Below are 22,246 nucleotides of genomic sequence, written 5' to 3' on the forward strand. Positions count from 1 at the left end.
AAGGCAATAAAAATTGGCAAAAGTTGATAATATTAGGTACAAAAGCAGTACACAAAATCACAAAATCTCAGTTCACAACTAGATAGTGGGTGTAATGGCCTGGATGACTTGACATGGAATGACCCTAGACAGGGTGTGACCTATAGTGGAATGAAGGCAGGGTGGAGCCCTATACCAGCATGAAACTTTTGATCTGGAAATACTCAATAAATTTTACTGTAGGATTTTAATAGACACCCCACTTATAAATCTCTCTCTCTCTCTCTCTCTCTCTCTCTCTCTCTCTCTATTTCCCTCTCTCTCTCTCTCTCTCTCTCTCTCTCTCTCTGATGTAACTGTCTTTATATTTTTTTTTCGGTTAATTGGGTTCCTTCCATCTAAAATATGGGAAAATGTGCTGTTTAGACAATCCTGGATGTAACAGTGATGATGATGTAGTTTCATCCTTTGGAGCTACACCATCATTTCTGCTTCATTCTGCTAAACAAGCTGCTTCAGGGATAGTTAATGCGGTATTTGAAAATGATTAGAGAGAACTTTGCTGCCTGTCCAGCTTGTGAAAAAAACCTTTGGAGGCAATGTTTCCTGGAAGTGTTCCTTCTAAGTTCACACTTTCAAGACAAAGGCAAGATATTTAGTATGTGATGCTTTAGCTCCAGAAAAATAAATAAATAAATAAATAAATATGGTGGATAGTATTGGATGAGCACATTTCTATCTTCCTTTTAACAGAACTGTGAATGCAGATTCGAAGAAAGAGCTTCATACTTTAGTTAAATACTGGTTTGATAAATGAATATGACGTGACGTCTAGACACTTTCTTCATTGGTAAAGCCACTGTGGGTGATCTTTACTCCAAATGAAATGAAGTTTTGGATAATGCACAGCTTTCTTGTTCGAAGATATTGATGATGGGTTGTGATGGATCCAATGTTAACAAAACTGTGAATTGTCTTATGAATGATTCTCTTATTCTGTTAAGAAGAAAACAGTTGATTGATATTGGCATGTGTAACATACACATCATCCATATTGTATTCAAAAAAGGATTACCAGACTTTGGTGAAAGTGCTTCGGACATGATTGTGTTCCTCTCTAATTTTTTTTATGGCCAAACATCTTGTTGGGAAGATTTTGAAAAAAACACAATCGAGTATGAAACTTCTCGGTCATTGGTTTATGAAATATGTTTCCTCTAGGTGGCTGACATCAGAACCAGTTGGAGAGAGACTTTTAGAATAATGGTCAACTGTTGAAAAATATGTTCCCCAGTTCATACCCCAGCACAAATCAAGCTGATGAGTTCTTTGAAATACAAAAATATTGTTAAACTATTAAATGACGAAACTACCAAAGTAGAAATTGTAATGTTATTAGATAGATTTAAAAAATCTAGTCACCAACTGGTGGCAAGTGGAGACACACACAAAAGAAGGTTATAATTATACAAAAGAAGGCCATACTTACACAAGCTTTCAGAGCCACTGGCTCTGAAAGCTTGCACAAGTTTTACCTTCTGTAGTGTGTGTGTTCTTCTGCCACCACTTGATGAGTATATTTTTTTATCTATCTAATTATATTATATTGTCAAAAATTGATTTGTGGAAATGCTTATACATGTTAAATATTCTTTCAGAAGAGGAGGGATCCTTTAATGCATCTAATCTATAATGAGTTCACAAACCATTTCAGAACACCCACAAATCAATTATTGTTAGGGCTACTCCATAGTGTCTGGAAGCATTTTGTAATAAATGTTACTGACCATTGAAAAACAGAGAGAAAGTGACTATCTCAAGAAGCTAAATGCACAAAAAAGACCCTATATTCCTATGCAGGCTAGAAAGCTCTATGTGTCTGCTTGAGTACATATTTTGGAAAAGTCGTCTTTGGATAAATTTATGTTGTGGTACATTCTAAGTTTGCATCCTGCAAAGACGATGAAATAAGGATGTTACTAAAACTTAGTGAAATTAGCTGCAGTTTTTCCAGTTGAGCACAATGAACATGCACTAGTTGATGAATGGGAACTATTGACATTACAGGAAGAAAGTTAAGTAGGCATAAGAACCCAGTCGATATTTACTGCAGTCAGTTTTTTGAAAAGACATATACCTCTGGAAAAAAAGAAATATGCTACTGCTACGAAAATTGTGAAGGCAGCACTTGCACTTTTGCACATCAATGCAAATGTAGAAAGGGGATTGTCATTCTTTGGGAACATCTTGAATGAAGACACTGCAAATATGTGTGCTAGAACATTGGATGCTTGTTTGGCTGTAAGATGCTGTAATGAATTTGTGTGAGCAGTAAGTTCACTGTATAGTTATCACTCAGAAATTTCTTCAGTTGGAACGCACTGCTCATATCAGACAACAGCAGTACTGAAAAGACAAGAAGAGAGCGGCTGGAGGAAAAACTGTGGAAACAAGAACAACATGATAAAGAAAAATTGTTGCAAGCAAGTACAGAGGTTAACTTCTCATAGTTGTGTAGAATTTTTTAAAAGACACCATGTTCACCATTGACAGTAGACGTTGTTTATTTCACAATTGCAATTTCGGCCTTTGGGCCATTTTCACGCAGTATTGCAAAAGATTTTGCTTCCAACATAAGATTAAACAGCCAATCGGTTGCCACAAACAGTAGGTATATTGGACTAGGTTTTGACACCTGCTAGGAGTATCTTCATCAGAATAAATGTTACTGAATCCTATAAAATAATACATAGGAAATGAGGTATGCCCAAAAACAAGATGACAGTTTTCATGATGCACAAAGGTTACTTGCGTAAAATTACATTCCTAAAAAGCAAGAGAATTTGGAGCAGCGAAGCTCCTGTCAAAAGTAAAATATAACATTCTATCCTTTGCCATGTGTGCCCAGCTGAGAATGACATCAGACTGATCGGCCCAGTGGCTTTAAGTTTCTGCCACAAAAACAATAAGAGTTGTGCCACCTGTTAGGCATGGGCAGTAATGTGCCCATTTGAAACATTATAGGCCATTGTACCTACCGTTGATCTGTGACCGGTTGGCTCTTTAATCCTGTGTTGAAACTGATATATGGTTGCTGAATAACAGCAATGTTCAAAACTGTAATATTTTGCTTCATCGCATGTCAGACTTTAAAATCCCATGACAGGTATACATGTCATTGTCAAAAATAATCCTTTTCACTGTAGAAATACAGTAACATCAACAATGTTAACATTGATAACAGTTCATGTAATTTACATCATTTCACATTGTTTAGAGCTTAGCATTTGTTTGATGTTACTCTCTCTGTAAGTAAATGTTGGGCATGGTGCAAAGGCACCGAGGAAACTGAAAGAGGAAGAAAAGGAGAAAATATTGACTGCTGATGGATAATTGGATGCTGTAAATGAGTCGTTAAAAGAGCAATAAATAAAAGTGGTTCAGCAGGAATTAGTCTGGCCCAAGCAATGTTGCAGAATGCCGCAAAATTTGTGGAACAGGAAGTGAAGAAAATTAAAGACATAGAAAATGTGGAGAAGGCATTGAGTCACAGAAAGACACAATGAAAAGACTGCTGAACATTGAAGCTTTTGGACAAAAAAAAATCCTCCCTCAGAAATAGAAAACATGCACACGCACATTCATGTTTTGTTCTTTGTTTTACAGCCTCTTTTTTTGTATAGTCATACTTTACAGGTTGCATACGTTAATACCGTCTTTTGCGACTGTAATAAAACTATATAAATGCATGAGTTCATCTTGATGGGTTATGAATCCACCAGCTTCAGTGTAGATGCTTAACTACATTCGACCTGTGGGAATCTGAAAATAGTGGACATGGAGGACATGGATGGGTCTGCGGATAGGTGGTACTCAGTGTGAGTGTGGTCAGCCGGCTGGTGTGCCTAGGTAGTCAGTGCAATTGCAATAAACAGTTGTGTCCAAATGGCACAGTGGTTTATGCAATTGTCTAGTAAGCAGATCCCACATTTGAGTCCCGGTCCAGTTCAAATTTCACTCGTCCCTGCTGTTTCCACATAAAGTTCTGATGTAGCTGACATCAGTAATTCCTTTTCTTTCTCCCCCCCTCTACCTTCAGTTCACATGATGCATACTAAAAGTCTTATTGAGACCAAACATGCTGTGCTTTATTTCAAAGCATATTCCATGGTCACTGTTAACAATATATCTCTTCTTACAATTTTGTCTGTTAGTCATGAACAGTTCCCTTGCTTTCGTTTGCTACTATAAACAGTCTGGAATCCTAAATGGTGAGTTCGAAATCCCTCTGAATGGCATGGATTTCAATGACAGCTACTAGACAGCACTGCTGTTGCCAATGCAGTGCTGACTACAGAGACAAGCCTTTTGTGCCAGTCTATCAGTGCCAGTGGCTGCCCTTTAAAGCCAGCAGTGCCACAGCTCTGCAGTCAGTTGCGATTTTTCTGCACTACTGTATTGATCTCACTGCATGTTGTTGTCTTGTTTTCGAATTAGCTGCATCTCTGGTTTCAATCTGGACTTGGTTTCTCGGCTTATTATTCTGGTATGTCATCTCCATTGTTTTGTCATTCTCTAATTGTGTTGTCCACCTCTTTACTCTCAGGCGACTTGCTGTGACACCCTCATCTTCTGGTTCTCGAGTCATTCCAGGACTTGTCAGATTCTGGTGGCTATGAACAGTGTTAAATGTTTGTTCCAGTGGTCACTGAAGATCCTTTGAAATAAAGCAAAATGGATTTGATCTTAATAAGACTGTTATCACTGTCACAAAAGACAGTATTAGCCTATATAACACCCACATTCAAACAATCACAATTCAGACACTTGCCCATAGTATCTGGTCATTGTGGCCTGACTGCAACTGTGTCTAATGTGAGCAGCAATCTGTGATGAGTAGGACTTGGGGAGTAAGGAGGAGGCATGCGGCAAGGAGGGGTAGGGATAAGGATAGCAGGGCATGGGTGGGGGAAAATTGATGGGCTGTTTGTGAGAGGGTGCAGGCATGTGGTGGGATCAGGACAAGGCTGCTAGGTGCAGAGTGAGGAGGCTGTGTGGGAGGGGGGGGGGGGGGTAAGAGAGGATTTCCCCCATCACCCATTCCAGATCCTTCCACACACAAATGTAGTTGCAGTCTGCAGTCAGGCCACAGTGGCCATGTGTGTGCTAGTTGCTCTTATGTGAATGGTTTGTGTGTTTTCTAGTTCTGAAGGAGGAGGACTCTTTTTCCTTAAAGCTTAAATGTTTAGTAGTCTTTTCATTATGCCTTCTGTAACTCAGTGCCGCCTCCTATGTGGTGGGTAGCAATCTGTCCTTTTCACAACATTATTGTTATTCCATCCTGGACTCTCCATTGTTTGACGGAATATATAAGGCACAGAAACCGGTTGATAAGCAAAAATGCCATTTTATAAAAACATTTTTTTTTTCAAAGATGCACAAGCAAATTGGGTTTTGATGAACTGAATTTGAAAGAAAAAAAATAGCCAGATGATTTTCCACATTGCATTTAAAAATTAAAAGTTGTAAATATTTTGTTTGTATTATTCTGGAAATGGTTTTGCATAGCTGCACTTTAAAGATTTTTCTAATTTTAGGTATATTTGTGCTGAATAAGTGCTTGTCATTATTATTTTTATTATAATAAAATGAAATAATTTTCCTGATTGTTTTTTGTTATTGTTACATGCAATTTTGTTATAGTTTTATATGTTGATTCAGTTAAAGCAATAAAGAGGTGTGAGTGAGCTGGCTGTGGGGGATGGTGGAGGCCAGATTGAAAAAAAGTGTTTTTAATCCTCCTTTCTGTCAAGAAGCTTTAGTTGGTGTTTAGGCTGTTTTGTATGTCCTAATAAATAAAGTCAGTTTCTGGTATGAAGTAATTTCAGTAATTTTAGGCATGCTTCCATACCTACATTTTAGAAATGAGAGTTTATTGTGTCAATGCAGAACTAAGTTCTTCCTTACTGAATGGTTCACAGGTGAGCAGCTCCATGACCAAAGGCATCAAATGCTTTATGCCATATTATCAGTACTGTTGCAGCTTTCTTTGAAAACTGGCCTGATATACTTCGCAAAACTATTTTCCACATGTTTCTTCAATAATAAAATGTATCACATAGATAAGAAATGGACCAAGCGTTTCCTAGGACTGCTTACAGAAGTAAACCTAACCTTTGTTGCAGTTTATTTGATGTCTGCACACTTTTGATCTAAGAACATACTATAATTATTACTGTTTGTAAATTTAATATTCAGTTGCTGAAATTTGGTTTATACCAAATATGAAAAAATAGGGAATTTTATAATTCCCAATTTTTTCGTATTTCATTCAGTGAAGTGACCCAAAATATCACACTCGTAACTTACTAGTGATAGTGGCTAGAGTTAAAATCGCTTATCAACCCATCCTGGTGACATTTTTCCATGGTTTCTGTGCATTGTTGAGTGACAGGCCAATAACGTTCTCATACTTGACCAACTGGATTTGGGAGGTCATTGGCATTAATGGAATTGTCTCCATTGGAAAAATTCATGTTTCTTGTTGATCAGTGCAATTCATATGTTAGTACATATTTCCTTTCCTTGCTCTCAAGTTTTCTCACTCACAGCAATATTTTAGGAAATACCATAAAAACAGGTGGAAAGCATATCCTTTAAAAGTTGTGAATTAATTCAGTGGGCAATTCATAAATCCTCCTATATCAGCATAAACTCAAACTACTTTTTAAGTGATTGTGTGTGTGTTCCATACAATTACAGTGGTATTAAAATCACAAAAGACAGGTCAGTACTTACACTCAAGAGGTACAAGTTTCAGTACTGCCTATATAACTGCATAAAAATTGATCATAGCTTTTGGGAAAAAAATGTTCCTTCTCGGAGAGGAAAGAAGAATTGATTGTGGTAGGTGGCAAGGGATGGGGGATGTTACTCAAAACCTAGGGAAGATGTAATTGCCTGTTATGGGGAGGAAGGGAATAAAGGACAAAGGAAAAGACAACAGAGAGAGTAGGAAGGAGGTTGTAATTAGTGCATTAGTGAATTTGAGCAAAGAGAGGGAATGAGAACCAAACATGGAATATGAGAGGAAGTGGATCAAATAATGCAACTTAAGTGTAATTAGTAGAAAACAAGGAAAAGAAAGGGGGAAAGGTGCATGGGAATGTGAGAGGGGGAGAGAATACAAACAAGTAAATAATGAAATAAGATAAAATACTGACAAACATGAACATAGGAATTGAAGGGGGGGGGGGGGTGTAGGCTAATGGAGGTTGCATCCTGTAAGTGTCAGGGTGAAAGGATTTATTGGAGAGCAAGTTCTCATCTCTGGAGTTTTGGATACTGGGTCTTGGTTGAGAAGATCCAAATGGCCCATGTGCTATAACATGCACTCAGCTTGCTTAAATCATGCTGTAGTGCAGGTGGATACTTAACCTCTCTAAGGCAGACAGTTCTTATATGTCTATTCATGGGTTCTGCCAATTTGGTGATCCCTAATGAAAGCTGTGGAGTGAACAGTATCAACAGTTAAATATTGTGTGTAGTTTCACTTGTCTTCTTCAGTGTTATAAAATCTGTTAGTGATGGGGCTTGAGTTTGTGGCAGTTGATGGTTTCATGAGGCACATTTTACAGCAAGCATGTTAGCAGGGGGGTTGGAACCGTGGGGAAGAATGATTTTCTGAGAATATCAAGCGATATGAGGTGGTGGTTTAGAATTTAGAATGGCAAGGGAAGTGCCCTTTGGTTGGTACGGGGAAAGATACATTTGTGTACTTGATTTGAGAGGTTTATTTGTGTACTTGATTTGAGAGGTTTATATGGCAGACAGAGTAATGTATTGAAGTATTCAAGGTCTAGAGAATACAGTGTAATGTCAGGTCCTCTTTTCAAACATTTAGAAGTAGGAAGAATTGATTCTGCTGTCATATTGCTCCCCCTTCTCCCTAATGTACATTTTTTTCTCCTTGGCTTCTATTTATCATTCTTTAATTACAGTATTGATTCTGCTTTCAGCTCTCTCTCTAAAATGTGTAACCAATTCCTCTTTCCTGCCTGTAGAAGAAACTTATTCTGAAAGGTAGAAGTGCTGTGATTTATGGTTATGTCTTTCTACTAGCACGATTGCCACTGAGAGTAGTGTTCGCTGAATATAGACTCTGGCCAATCTTGTCATCTGCATTTTTAATTGAATTTTACTTTTCATACTGTTACAACTGTGTAATATTTATATTCAATGTTATTGGGAAGATACTATTTTTTTATTTTCTGTGATAGGATACTGATATTATTTCTTTTAAACAGGCCTAGAGTTGGGTGAACTTCTGCACGATGAACTGTTTGGTTTATTTGAAGCAATGTCGGCAATTGAAATGATGGATCCCAAAATGGATGCTGGCATGTTATGCAATAGAGGAAACAAAACAGCACTAAATTTTGACCAGGCTGTAAAGGTAGAAACATTATTTATTTATGTTTATCTGTTATTAATTTTCCTCATGTAGTAAGATATAACAGTATCTTAAATAGCCACACTGTACACCGCATACAGCTAACAATTTTTTATATGTTTTGTTTGTTGAAACACTGTCATATCACTGAAGGTAAAACAGTGCTACTGACAGTAGCTTGCATGGTTATGTTGTTGAAGTAACTATATATATTCTCTTGTTGTAACACTTGCTTCCTACAGTGAATTCCATGGTATATTGTTAATACATGATGGCTGTTGACAGTCAACACTAAGGAAAGATATTACAATTAATTGAAGTAAAAGGATTGTTCTGGTTTGTTTTTTTAAAAACCATGAGTGTTGGATGTGTATTGCACATAAGCATTTATTGCTGGATAGGGGGCAGAAAATGGGTACTATGATTGCAGAGGGGGTGAGATTTTGGAAATTTCATAGCAGTCAGTGATGCTTTGGAACAACATACAATGTGGAAGAACTCTTATGATGCTAGAATCACAGTCTTAGCCATGTAGATATGTTTTCTGCAAGTACAAAATAATTTTAAACCTAGAATAAATAAAAAATTAACGATGGTTGAAGTTTAACGTCCTATAACACAGTTTCTTTAGAGACTATTTCTTTAGCTTAGTTGTGCAAAAAAGAAGGATGGAGCTGACTGTGAGCTGTTATGGCAATGTTGCATTCATTTGAAGGATTTAGGGGAAATCATAGGTTGGATAAAAGGAACTTTGAGACTATTGCAGCCATGTGTGATTTCTACAACTTAAGTCTTGCTCCACTGCACTGTAATATGAATATTTCTGGGCTTCAGTTTAAAATTAAAGGAACTGAACAAGTAGTCCATGGTGTCAGGAGTGGCCCAGGGAAGTGTGATAGGACTGCTGTTGTACTCAATATACATAAATGATATGACAGAAAGGGTGCTCAGCAATCTGATGCTGTGGTGTTTGGTAAGATGTCGAAGTTAAGTGACTAGGAGGATGCAAAATGACTTAGACAAAATTTCTAGTTGGTGTGATTAATGTCAGCTAGGGAAAAAAAATTAAGTTAGTTAATGTGAATAAGTAGGAAAAACAAACCCATAATGTTCAGATATAGCATTAGTTGTGCTGTCTTCCATTCTGGGCCTTGCTCCTCTTGGTGACTTTTGTACAGATCCATCAGTTCTCGTGCAACACTTCGTGACCCATTTTGCAACAGCATCGGCTTCGGCCACCTATCCAGCTGCCTACTACCTCTCGAAACAGTGTGCTGAAGCTTCCCACTTATGTTTTACCCCTTGTCAAGTGGAATCCTACAATAAATTTTTTACTGAATGGGAGCTGCTTCTGGCCCTCTCTTCTTCCCATGATTCAGCCCCTGGTCCTGATTCCATTCATAATCAATTGCTTCAACACCTCAATACTTCACAATGTCAATATATTTTCTAGGTGTCGAATCGTATTTGGCTCCAAGACATTTTTCCCCTCACAGTGGAGAGAGAGTATTGTATTTCCAGTCCTAAAGCCCAGGAAGGATCCATTGTCCCTTGATAGTTGCCGGTCATTCAGCTTGTCCAGTCTCTCCTGCAAGTTACTTGAATGGATGGTGGCTCATCGGCTCAGTTGGGTCCTTGAATCTTGGGTCATTTTGTCTCCATACCAGTGTGGCTTTTGGGGAGGACAGTCTTATCGGTCATCTGATTCAGTTCGAAATTGGGGAGTGGAGTCTTCAGGCATGCCTCCCTATTTTTATTTGCCATTTCCTGTCCCACAGGTCATTTAGAGTTCAGGTTGGCACCATTCTCTGCTCTCCACAGGCCCAAGAGAATGGCATGTCACAGTCCTTCTTTTTCTCATCAATATTAATGGACTTGTAACATTTATTGGACTGTTTGCCAGCCCTGGTCTGCGTGTGGATGATTTTTGTATCTGGACTAGCTGCCACTTGGTGGTCCCTGCAGAATGACAGACAGCTCCATGGTGCCATCCAGCATGCTTCTGTGTGGATACTCTAGCACGGTTTTCATTTATCTCCCCTTAAGTCGAGGGTAGCGCAGTTCTGTCACAGTGGTCCATCCTGATCAAGTGCTCTACCTCAACACCCATCACCTGACCATGGTCCCCCACTTCCATGTCTTAGGTCTTCTTTTTGACAACATGCTTACTTGGTTGCCCTATATCCATCGTCTGAAGGTTGAATGTTTTCGTAAAGTCAATGTCTTTCACTTCCTTGCCCACACCTCTTGAGTTGTGGGTCATTCAACCCCTCTCTGCGTGTACTGGGCATTAGTTCTGTCTCGTATGGACTATGGTTGTCAAGTTTATGGATCAACTGCCCCTTCCATGCTGCTCCTCTTGGACCTGTTTCATTATCGTGGGATCCATTTAGCTATCAGTGCCTTTTGCACTAGACTTGTCGATAGTCTTCTGGTTGATGTTAGATCCATCCCCTTTTGGTTCGGTAGTCCCAGCTCCTGGTTTCCTATGCCATCACTTGCCGCTCTTCCCCTGCTCATCTCTGCTATTCTATTCTTTTTGTGGCCTCAAGCCATCGCCCGCCTATTGCCCACCCTCAGGTCGGTTTACCAGTTGTGCTCTGCCTCGCTTTTCTCCTCTGTGATTTCCGTTCCTCTCTTTGTCCTCTTCCCCACATTCTCTCCCGAACACCCCCTTTGGGTGGATCTCTACCGGGGTCCGAAGGCCACCATCACTCCAAAGATGTTGGGTTGTTTATTCCGAACATTCTTATGGTATTTTCAGGATGCCATTTTTTCGTACACCAATGGCTCTAAATCTGCTGGTCACATGGGATATACCTTCATATCTTCTGTTGGCACAGAACATGATATCTTACCTGCCATTTAGGGGGTGTTTCCTGCAGAATTGATGGCCATCAATCAGGCCCTCTGCTATATTCAGTGATCCTTCCTCACCCCAGTTTTATTATGTATGGACTCAAATGAGTGGCCTTCAGGCCATCACTCGATGTTTCCCTTGTCACCCATTGGTCTCTGCCATCCCTGACCTTCTTGCCGATCTTGGTGGTGGTGCTGCTGCTGTTTGTTGATTTCTTTTTGGCTCCTGACTATGTAAGTATCCCAGGTAATTAACTTGCTGATCTGATTGTCTGGCTGGGGAGGGGAGGGGAGGGGGTAGAGGGTGGATGGATGGATGGATGTGGATGGCGGCCACCTATGCTCCATTCCTCATGACATGTCCAGAGGCGGATTTGTGGCCTTACGTCAAATCCCTTTCTACTCAGTTGTGGACTGACTCTAGGGCAACTACCCCCTTGTCTAATAAACTGCGTACAGTCAAGAAAACTCTCATCATGTGGTACTCTTCTCTCTGTCTCTCCTTGCAGGAATCTACCATCTTCTGCTGTCTTCTTATTGGCCATAATAGTTTGACACATTGTTTTTTTTTTTCTCCACAATAAGTCGCACTTCCACCTTCTTTGTCCAGGGTGTTAGTGGATGACCCTTGCATGGTTATGTCTGTCCTTAGTTTATTTCATGAAAGTGGTTTGTCCTCCCAGGTTTAAGTCCTTGCATTTTCCTTGGGAAGTGGAGTTTCTCAGTTAGCATTGGCCTTGCCTTCGTAGTAGCTGGTTTCTCCCACCCCTTTTCCCATACATTTTCCCCTTTTCTTGTGTCTTTTTCTCTGGTGTTGTCCCCATTGTGTTGTGATCATGGTATGGCTTGGGGATCGGAAAGAGTCAGTAGCGGTGCTGGTGCCCAAACATGCGTAGCGTGTATGGGGCGCCCCTGCTCTTGCCGTAGCCCCCTCCTCATTCTTTTCTCTTCCTTGTGCCCCGACATTGCTTTTACCTCTGCGTTTGTCCGGTTTCCCGTGCTCTTGGGTGAACCGCTTTTTTTTAATTATTATTATTTATTTTTCCTCCCTTCCCTTGGTTTCTGCCACCTTAGATCATGTGATTAATGGACTCTCTGTTTGGTGTTCTGCACTGTGAATCCTTCAGTGTTCACACAAGTGACCTGTATCCCATGCATGCTATTGGCTAAAACCAAAGGCATGAATTCACTAGCAATTTCAGCATAGGGCTCAATGTGTCTATTTTCAGCAGCTTTAACTGGACAGAATAACCTTGATTCTTAAAGAGAGGCAACTTGTGTCACGTAGGCACAGTGAAAGTAGCTCTGGGAGAAAACTTGTAAGGATTTCCCAGGGCCTTTGAAACAAATTTTTGAAACTAATTCCCTAAAATATTCCTTGGCTGGCTGCCACCGTGTACAGGACATCTCTTCTGTGAGTTTATTGAAATGAAAAGCTTTGGACATCATGGGTGATGAGACTTAGTATTATCAGTACAAACCTACCACAAAAGGAAAACAGTGGAGAATGGGTCCACGACAGTTCGTCAGGACTGAAAAAAGTGTGAATGTAATGTGTGAGTTGAATGTCACCCCAAAGATTGATTTTCCTGACAGTTTCACGTGGTTGCATGAACATTCTGTGTGTTGTAGTCATGTTGGGGGTAGACTGTGTAGCATGAGAAGCATTAAAATGACAATCTTAACTTTTCTTTATATTTTATTAAATCAGTCTCAAAACCTTTTGGTCTGATAGTTAAGATAACTGTTGGAAATTGACAGTTATTTTGATCTCTTGTTAAGCTGTGCACTTACTGCCAAATTAGCAAATGTTTGCTGTAAGCTACCTTTTTAGTTTCATAATTGTATAATTTTATTTACAGGGTGGAGTCTTAAAAGTTCAAGATCTAAGCATAGCAGAACAGATTGGAATAATTGATTCTACCTTCGCTTGTTTGGTTTCTTGGCTTGAGGGGCATTCTCTAGCTCAAACTGTATTCACAAATTTGTACTTGCACAAGCCACATCAAATTGAAGATCGTCCAATTAAAGCTTTCAGCATATGTGTGTTTAAAATAGTTGATGTCATAAAAGATTTTGTTAACAGGTATGTAATAGTCTTCAATATTGAACTACGTGGCATGGTACATGTTTTGGAAACAAAAGACAAAGTTGTAAAAAATATGAAGTACACATTCATACATCAAGTATCCTTTCTAAAATGCAGATCTATTACTTTATCTCTGCCTTTTTATCACTGTTTCCACAGTATATTGGGAAACTCTTTCTAGGGCTCAGGTTTTTGAAGAAGAAGATTTCCAGCCAATGGTATATGGATACCGTCTCATACCAGATGTTACAGAACAGAGAGCTGTAGGCATGCTGAAGGAGGTTGAGGAAGACATACAGAGACGGATACGTGGTAAAGTTCCTGATATAAGTTCTTCATCTGAGGTAAGTGGAATGGGTATTGCATTATATAGAAGTAATACATAATTATATAAGAACAGGAATTCTATAATAAATTCTCACAAAGGCTCCTCAGTACTTATGTCTGTGGTGTTCCCATTGGTTGTGAATGTTTAATTTGTTCATGAACCATTTTTTCAGGATATGAATGCACTCCCCATTTACTTCTTCATGACCACCAGTCTTGAAAAGCTCAGACTTGGTTTTCCATACTCTGTAGCAGTCACTGGAAATCAAGAGTACAACACAATATCCAATTTGAAAAATGAATATAACACTTCTCATATTAAACTTCCTGGCAGATTAAAATTGTGTGCTGGACCGAGACTCGAACTCGGGACCTTTGCCTTTCGCGGGCAAGTGGTACAGCACTTGCCCGCGAAAGGCAAAGGTCCTGAGTTCGAGTCTCGGTCTGGCACACAGTTTTAATACGCCAGGAAGTTTCATATCAGTGCACACTCCGCTGCAGAGTGAAAATCTCTTTCTGGAAACTTCTCATATTAATTTGACATATATTTGTGGCTTCAAATACAATGACTTCATATTAATGTCTCTTTATAGGGAACACCACAATAATCTCAGTGTGCAATTTCAAACTGACAGTTGAGATAAAACTACAGAATTATTGTAAGAGTAGTAAAAGCAAACTAACTCAATATTAATTGTAATTCTTTAATTACATTGACTTGGAGTTCTACGCTATGGCAACTCATGTAATCTCACTTGAAACTCTCTAAGTATGGCACAAAACCAGATAAACTTGTCTCTAACCAATTCTTATGGTACTTTAGTTCACGTACATTCACATAATTTTAATTTAAACATACATGTGGACTTCAGATAAATCAGGATACACAAAAAACATTATTTTTTCCCAGTAGTAATCAAGTAAATATGAATTTAACATTATTTAGTTTGTCCAGAAGCTACTTGTGTGTTGATACATCTCAGTCAGTACTGAGGAATCAGGTTTAAATATATGTAGAAGAGAAGGGTTTTCACAATGGAAACTATTGATTATGGAAAGAGGGAGGGAGGGATAGACTTAGTACTCCTGGTGGAAAAGAGAGAAGGAAAAAAAATAGGTCTAGGAAAGTTGTATGTGAGGGGCAGTCAAATGAAAACCAAATAACTGCCACAATGGGACCATGGAATGGTTCCATTCAGAAGTAATCACCACACCCATTAAGACATTTATCCCCCTGGGAGACAAAACCATTGGTTCCTGTTTTGTAGAACATGGTCAGCCGCTGATTGATCCACAACCGCATCCACTCTTTCACTTCCTTGTCTTACCAAAACTGACACCCACACCTCTTTTTTCAGCTTGCCAAAGGTGTGAAAATCGTATGGTGAGGGATCAGAGCTGCATAGAGAAGCTTTTAGTGTTTCCCATGCTGAAGCATAGCCTTCATCTTATTGACTGTGTGGGGACGATCCTTATCATGCAGCAGGATGGTTCTGTCTGACAATATTGCTGGATGTTTTGACTTATGGCACATGACAGTTTCTGCAAGGTGTCTTCTTAGCATTGCACATTGGTTTTGATTCCATGCTCAAGGAATTCAATGAGCAGAGGGCCCCTGAAGTTGGAGGAGATCAGCGTGGCCTTAAATGGTCCAACCATTTCAAGCCTGAGGGCAAAGGACAAAGACAACAGTGGAGACATCCCATATCTTCCTTACCAAATACTTGCTCTCACACCGCCTATCAGATAGAAGCTGCACTTCAGCAGTTTGGTTGGGAAATTCTGGCAACATCCTCTGTACAGCCTGGGTTGTTCACTGTATGATTTTCACATCTTCAGTGACCTGAAGAAAGAGATGCGTGGCCATTGGTTTCGCTTGGACGAGGAAGTGCAAGAGTGGGTGTGGTTGTGGATCTTTGCAGTGGCCAACTAATTTCTGTGAAACAGGAATTGATTGTCTGGTTCCTTTTGAGTCAAACCATTCCATGGTTCCATTGTGTTGGATTTTCAGTTTTAGACAGATACCCTTCCCACCTCCACTCCAAGAATCCCACCCTGGGAGGAACTTCACTGGTGGGCCATAAGACAAAGATCTGTGCCAGTCCTACTGAATGGACACCACTGGCTTCATCTACACAGGCCCCGTCTAGTGGTAGCGTCTTTGATTAGTAATCAAAACGCCCTCAGTCCTTGGTTCAAAACTGTCCGCTGCTTAAATTTTGATTACTAATCAGCATTTGCAGCCAAAGACTTCCGGCATAAGAAGTCAACCTCATTCTGCCAACAGCATTGTCAAAGAGGGCGGAGGAGTGGACAGAGGTTCAGGGCACTCTCTTGTCCTTGGGGTGGGAAACTGCCCCTGAAGGTGGAAGAATCAGCAATGATCAATGGTATGAGAATGCAGAAGGCAATGGAAACCTCTGCGTTAAAGACACATAATGTGTATCTTCAGAACATATGGCCTGTAATTGAAAAAGTGTCATAATGGTCTCTCCGTTGGCAAAAGATTCTAGAATAGTCCCCTATTCGGATCTCCAGGAGGGGACTGGCAAGGGGGAGGTGACCGTGAGAAAAAGATTCAATAATCAATGAAAGGATAATATTGTATGAGTCGGGACATGGAATGTCAGAAGCTTGAATGTGGTAGGGAAGCTAGAAAATCTGGAAAGGGAAATGCAAAAGCTGAGTCTAGATACAGAAAGGGTCAGTGAAGTGAAATGGAAAAAAGACAAGGATTTCTGGTCAGATGAGTATAGAGTAATATCAACAGCAGCCGAAAATGGTATAATGGGAGTAGGATTCGTTATGAATAGGAAGGTAGTACAGAAAGTGTGTTACAGTGAATAGTTCAGTGACAGAGTTATTCTTATCAGAATGAACAGCAAACTAACACCAACAATGATAGTTCAGGTATACATGCCGACATCCCAAGCTGAAGATAAAGAGGCCGAGAAAATATACAAGAGTATCCAAAGGATTATACAGTACATAAAGGGAGATGAAAGTCTAATAGTCATGGGGGACCGGAATGCAGTTGTAGGGGAAGGAGTAGAAGGAAAGGTTACAGGAGAATACGGGTTTGGGACAAGGAATGAGACAGGCGAAAGTCTGAGTTCTGTAATAAATTTCAGTAGTAATGGTGAATACTATGTTCAAGAATCACATGGGGAGGCGGTATACTTGGAAAAGTCCGAGTGACACAGGAAGATTTCAGGTAGATTACATAATGGTCAAACAGAGTTCAAAATCAGATACTGGATTGTAAGGTGTACCCAGGAGCAGATGTAGACTCAGATCATTAGTAAGGAAGAATCAGTGTGCAAGGAAATGGGATACAGAAGTATTAAGGGATGACGAGACAGGCTTGAAGTTCTATAAGAGGGATTGACATCTCTAAAAGGGGCAGTCACAGAAGTTGGAAAGAAAAACATACGTACAAAGAAGGCAACTGCGAAGAAACCATGGGTAACAGAAGAAATACTTCAGTTGATTGATGAAGGAAGTACAAAAATGTTCACGGAAATTCAGGAATACGGAAATACATGTCGCCGAGGAATGAAATAAATAGTAAGTGTAGGGAAGCTAAGGCGAAATGGTTGCATGAAAAATGTGAAGAAATAAAAAAAGAAATGATTGTCAAAAGGCCTGACTCACCATATAGGAAAGTCAAAACAACTTTCGGTAACATTAAAAGCAAGGATGTTAGCATAAAGAATGCAACAGGAACTCCCCTGTTACATGCAGAGAAGAGGACAGGTGGGTGGGAAGAGTACACTGAAGTCCTTTATTGGGGGTATGATTTGTCTGATGTGATAGAAGAAGAAACAGGAGTCGATTTAGAAGAGATACGGGATCCAATGTTAGAATCAGAATTTAAAAGCGCTTTGGAGGACTTAAGATCAAATAAGGCAGAAGTAGATAACATTCCATCAGAATTTCTAAAATCATTGGGGGAAGTAGCAACAAAACGACTCTTCGCGTTGGTGTGGAGAATGTATGAGTCTGGTGACACACCCTCTGACTTTCAGAAAAATATCATCCACACAATTCCAAAGACTGCAAGAGCTGACAAGTGTGAGAATTATCGCACAATCAGCTTAACAGCTCATGGATCCAAGTTGCTAACAAGGCTTGAAGAATGGAAAAGAAAATTAATGTACTAAATGACAATCAGTTTGGCTTTAGAAAAGGTAATGGCACCCGAGAGGCAATTTTGACTTTGCAGTTGATAAAGGAAGAAAGACTAAAGAAATTTCAGGACATGTTCATAGGATTTGTCAACCTGGAAGAAGCGTTCGACAATGTAAAATTGTGCAAGACGTTCGAAATTCTGAAATTCTGAGAAAAATAGAGGTAAGCTGGAGAGAGAGAGAGAGAGAGAGAGAGAGAGAGATATGGAGATGGATAATACACTGTATGTACAAGAACCAAGAGGGAATAATAAGGGTGGACAACCAAGAACTAAGTGCCCAGATTAAAAAGGTTGTAAAACAGGGATGTTGTCTTTCCCCCCTACTGTTCAATCTGTACATCGAAGATGCAATGATGGAAATAAAAGAAAGGTTCAGGAATGGAATTAAAATTCAAGGTGAAAGAAAGTCAATGATAAAAATTGCTGATGACATTGCTTTCCTGAATGAAAGTGAAGAAGAATTATATGATATGCTGAATAGAATGATCAATCTAATGAGTACAGAATATGGATTGAGAGTAAATTGAAGAAAGATGAAAGTAATGAGAAGTAGCAGAAATGAGGACACAGAGATACTTAATATCAGCATTGATGGTCACGAAGTAGATGAAGTTAAGGAATTCTACTAACTAGACAGCAAAATAACCAATGACGGATGGAGCAAGGAGGACATTAAACTAGACTAGCACTTGCAAAAAGGAAATTGCTGGCCAGGAGAAGTCTACTAGTATCAAACACAGGTCTTAATTTGAGGAAGAAATTTCTGAGAATGTAAATTTGGAGCACAGCATTGTTTGGTGGTGAAACATGGACTGTGGGAAAACTGGAACAGAAGAGAATTGAAGCATTTGAGATGTGGTGCTACTAATGAAAGTTGAAAATTAGGTGTACCGATAAGGCAAGGAATGAGGAGGTTCTGTGCAGATCGGAAAGGAAAGGAATATGTTGAAAACACTGACAAGGAGAAGGGACAAGATGATAGGACATCTGTTAGACATGAGGGAATGACTTCCTTGGTGCTAGAGGGAGCTGTAGAGGGCGAAAGCTGTAGAGGAAGACAGAGGTTGGAATACATCCAGCAAATAATTGAGGATGTAGGTTGCTAGTGCTACCTCGAGATGAAGAGGTTGGCACAGGAGAGGAATTCATGGTGGGCCACATCAAACCCATCAGAAGAGTGATGACCTCAAAAAAAGAATGGAAAGCATGTGGATAGATTATCAGTGAAGGTGACAGATTCTGCATGATGACAGTTCTGCAGTACATTTATGTATCTTTCTCAAATTTCAGTAAGGGTATAATATGAGGTAGACTGTTTATACGGAGGTAAGTTAACCTCCCGTATGAAAAATGTATAAACCAAACTGTATCATTAGGTAGGTTGCAGATAATACAATCCTGCCCTCCTCCCCCCTCCTTTTTATATACTTTTCATGGAATGGATTGGTAGTCAGGGATATGTACTGTCAGCCAATCAACAGATTGTAATAATAGTTAGAAAATGTATTTTTGTGCAAACGTACACTTTTTAAATGGAACAATGCCTATTGACATTCACAACCTAAAATTAGGGTAATCAGAATGTCAGTGGTATTTTTTGCAGAATTCTAATGCAAGCCGTTTATGAGATATTGTATTTTGAAAAGTTTCCACACTACATTTGTTTGTTCCATTCAGCCTGCATAGTTATTAGGTATGATGTTATGTTTTCTTACAGTATGCCTGTGTGCCAATCAGCCAGTGTGTGACTGTCCAAGCAGTGGGTCATGAGTGTGTAGCAATTCTGCCTGCTTTTATCTCTTATTCGTTTGTTGTCCACTGTGTCGATGTAATGCGTTGCTACGAGGGCAGTTCAATAAGTAATGCAACACATTTTTTTTCTCGGCCAATTTTGGTTGAAAAAACCGGAACTTTCTTGTGGAATATTTTCAAACATTCCCGCTTCGTCTCGTATAGTTTCATTGACTTCCGACAGGTGGCAGCACTGTACGGAGCTGTTAAAATGGCGTCTGTAACGGATGTGCGTTGCAAACAACGGGCAGTGATCGAGTTTCTTTTGGCGGAAAACCAGGGCATCTCAGATATCCATAGGCACTTGCAGAATGTCTACGGTGATCTGGCAGTGGACAAAAGCACGGTGAGTCGTTGGGCAAAGCGTGTGTCATCATCGCTGCAAGGTCAAGCAAGACTGTCTGATCTCCCGCGTGCGGGCCGGCCGTGCACAGCTGTGACTCCTGCAATGGCGGAGCGTGCGAACACACTCGTTCGAGATGATCGACGGATCACCATCAAACAACTCAGTGCTCAACTTGACATCTCTGTTGGTAGTGCTGTCACAATTGTTCACCAGTTGGGATATTCAAAGGTTTGTTCCCACTGGGTCCCTCGTTGTCTAACCGAACACCATAAAGAGCAAAGGAGAACCATCTGTGCGGAATTGCTTGCTCGTCATGTGGCTGAGGGTGTCAATTTCTTGTCAAAGATTGTTACAGGCGATGAAACGACTTCAGCGTGTTCGTAGGCACAAAAATCTGAACGAACTTCTCCTTCTTCATGACAACGCAAGACCTCACACAAGTCTTCACACCCGAGAGGAGCTCACAAAACTTCAGTGGACTGTTCTTCCTCATGCACCCTACAGCCCCGATCTCGCACCGTCGGATTTCCGTCGGAAGGACGCAGTCCGTGGGAGGCACTACGCGGATGATGAGGAAGTTATTGATGCAGTACGACGTTGGCTCCGACATCGATCAGTGGAATGGTACTGTGCAGGCATACAGGCCCTCATTTCAAGGTGGCGTAAGGCCGTAGCATTGAATGGAGATTACATTGAAAAATAGTGTTGTGTAGCTAAAAGACTGGGGAATAACCTGGTGTATTTCAATGCTGAATAAAACAACCCCTGTTTCAGAAAAAAAATGTGTTGCATTACTTATTGAACTGCCCTCGTACACTGGCTGAAAAATAGGTTGTGGATTCCGACACTGGCTACTGTAAATAATGTAGCCGAGAGGTGCACAGTTGCCTTTCACAGTACTTTAATTTCACTGTTCACAACTGCTCAATAATACACAATTATACAGCCAGTGCACTATTGTTTAACTTTTGGTAAGTGTCGTTAATATATATATATATATAAAAAATAGAGGGAAACATTCCACGTGGGAAAAATATATCTAAAAAGAAAGATGATGAAACTTACCAAACAAAAGCGCTGGCAGGTCGATAGACACACAAGCAAACACAAACATACACACAAAATTCAAGCTTTCGCAACAAACTGTTGCCTCATCAGGAAAGAGGGAAGGAGAGGGGAAGACGAAAGGAAGTGGGTTTTAAGGGAGAGGGTAAGGAGCCATTCCAATCCCGGGATTGGAATGACTCCTTACCCTCTCCCTTAAAACCCACTTCCTTTCGTCTTCCCCTCTCCTTCCCTCTTTCCTGATGAGGCAACAGTTTGTTGCGAAAGCTTGAATTTTGTGTGTATGTTTGTGTTTGCTTGTGTGTCTATCGACCTGCCAGCGCTTTTGTTTGGTAAGTTTCATCATCTTTCTTTTTAGATATATATATATATATATATATATATATTTATATATATATATATAAACAATACTTTTGACAAAACTGTTAATTAGTTTGGAATTAATTAAGGACTGGCTTTGCTAACGTTTTCGAATAGAGCCAAATAAATACTTAAAGAATGCTCGCATTTCATCTTGCAAATGTTTACAATTATTACAGAATTTATATTTGTTTATACATCAAAAGTAGAATTTAAATTACAAAACAGTTACTGATTTCACCCTGTACTGAAAGATACTAACTAAGAATAGTCAAAATAAATTAGAAAATCAGTTACATATATTAAACAAGGCACAAAATTAGATCTGGTGTTATTTACTTTAAAACTGAGGGCCCACTCTTCTCTTGTATGAAAATGCAGATTATATTCGCTTATGCTAATGGTAAATAGTTAAAAGTAACAAACTGAATTTGAGGAGGCAGATGGCGAAACAAGAGAGGAATTAAAATTATCCCAGCTTGCTTCGTCACAAGTGGATGATGAGATTTACCAATCCAGAAAAAGCTGAGGTACTCATAGTGTATGTAGAGTGTGGGAAGAAAGCAGTTCATTCTTGTTCAGTGTATGCGGCAAGATATCCCAATAGCCATCAATCATCTTGGCAATTATTTATCACCGTGGCAGTGTAACACCTAGACACTGTAACAGAAGGAAACAAGTGACAACAGAAAAGGAGGAAATTAATGTTCATGCTGCTGTTTGCAGTTGAGCAACACATTAGCGCCCATGGAAATGCATGAGGAAGTGGCATGAATCAGGCTAGTG

General features: G+C 39.8%; 1 protein-coding gene across 2 annotated transcripts in view; it reads left to right on the top strand.

Moving 5' to 3' along the window:
• The window catches only part of LOC126484262 (N-alpha-acetyltransferase 35, NatC auxiliary subunit), a 145,205-nt gene that overhangs the window by 45,947 nt on the left and 77,012 nt on the right, over positions 1-22,246 (top strand). For both annotated transcript variants that reach the window (XM_050107683.1, XM_050107682.1), the window contains 3 exons: positions 8,286-8,434; positions 13,153-13,376; positions 13,561-13,723. In XM_050107683.1, the coding sequence (XP_049963640.1) occupies positions 8,286-8,434; positions 13,153-13,376; positions 13,561-13,723 (536 nt within the window). The remainder of the gene's footprint in view (positions 1-8,285; positions 8,435-13,152; positions 13,377-13,560; positions 13,724-22,246) is intronic.

Source organism: Schistocerca serialis, chromosome 6 (assembly GCF_023864345.2).
Source record: "Schistocerca serialis cubense isolate TAMUIC-IGC-003099 chromosome 6, iqSchSeri2.2, whole genome shotgun sequence".
NCBI classification, from domain to species: domain Eukaryota; kingdom Metazoa; phylum Arthropoda; class Insecta; order Orthoptera; family Acrididae; genus Schistocerca; species Schistocerca serialis.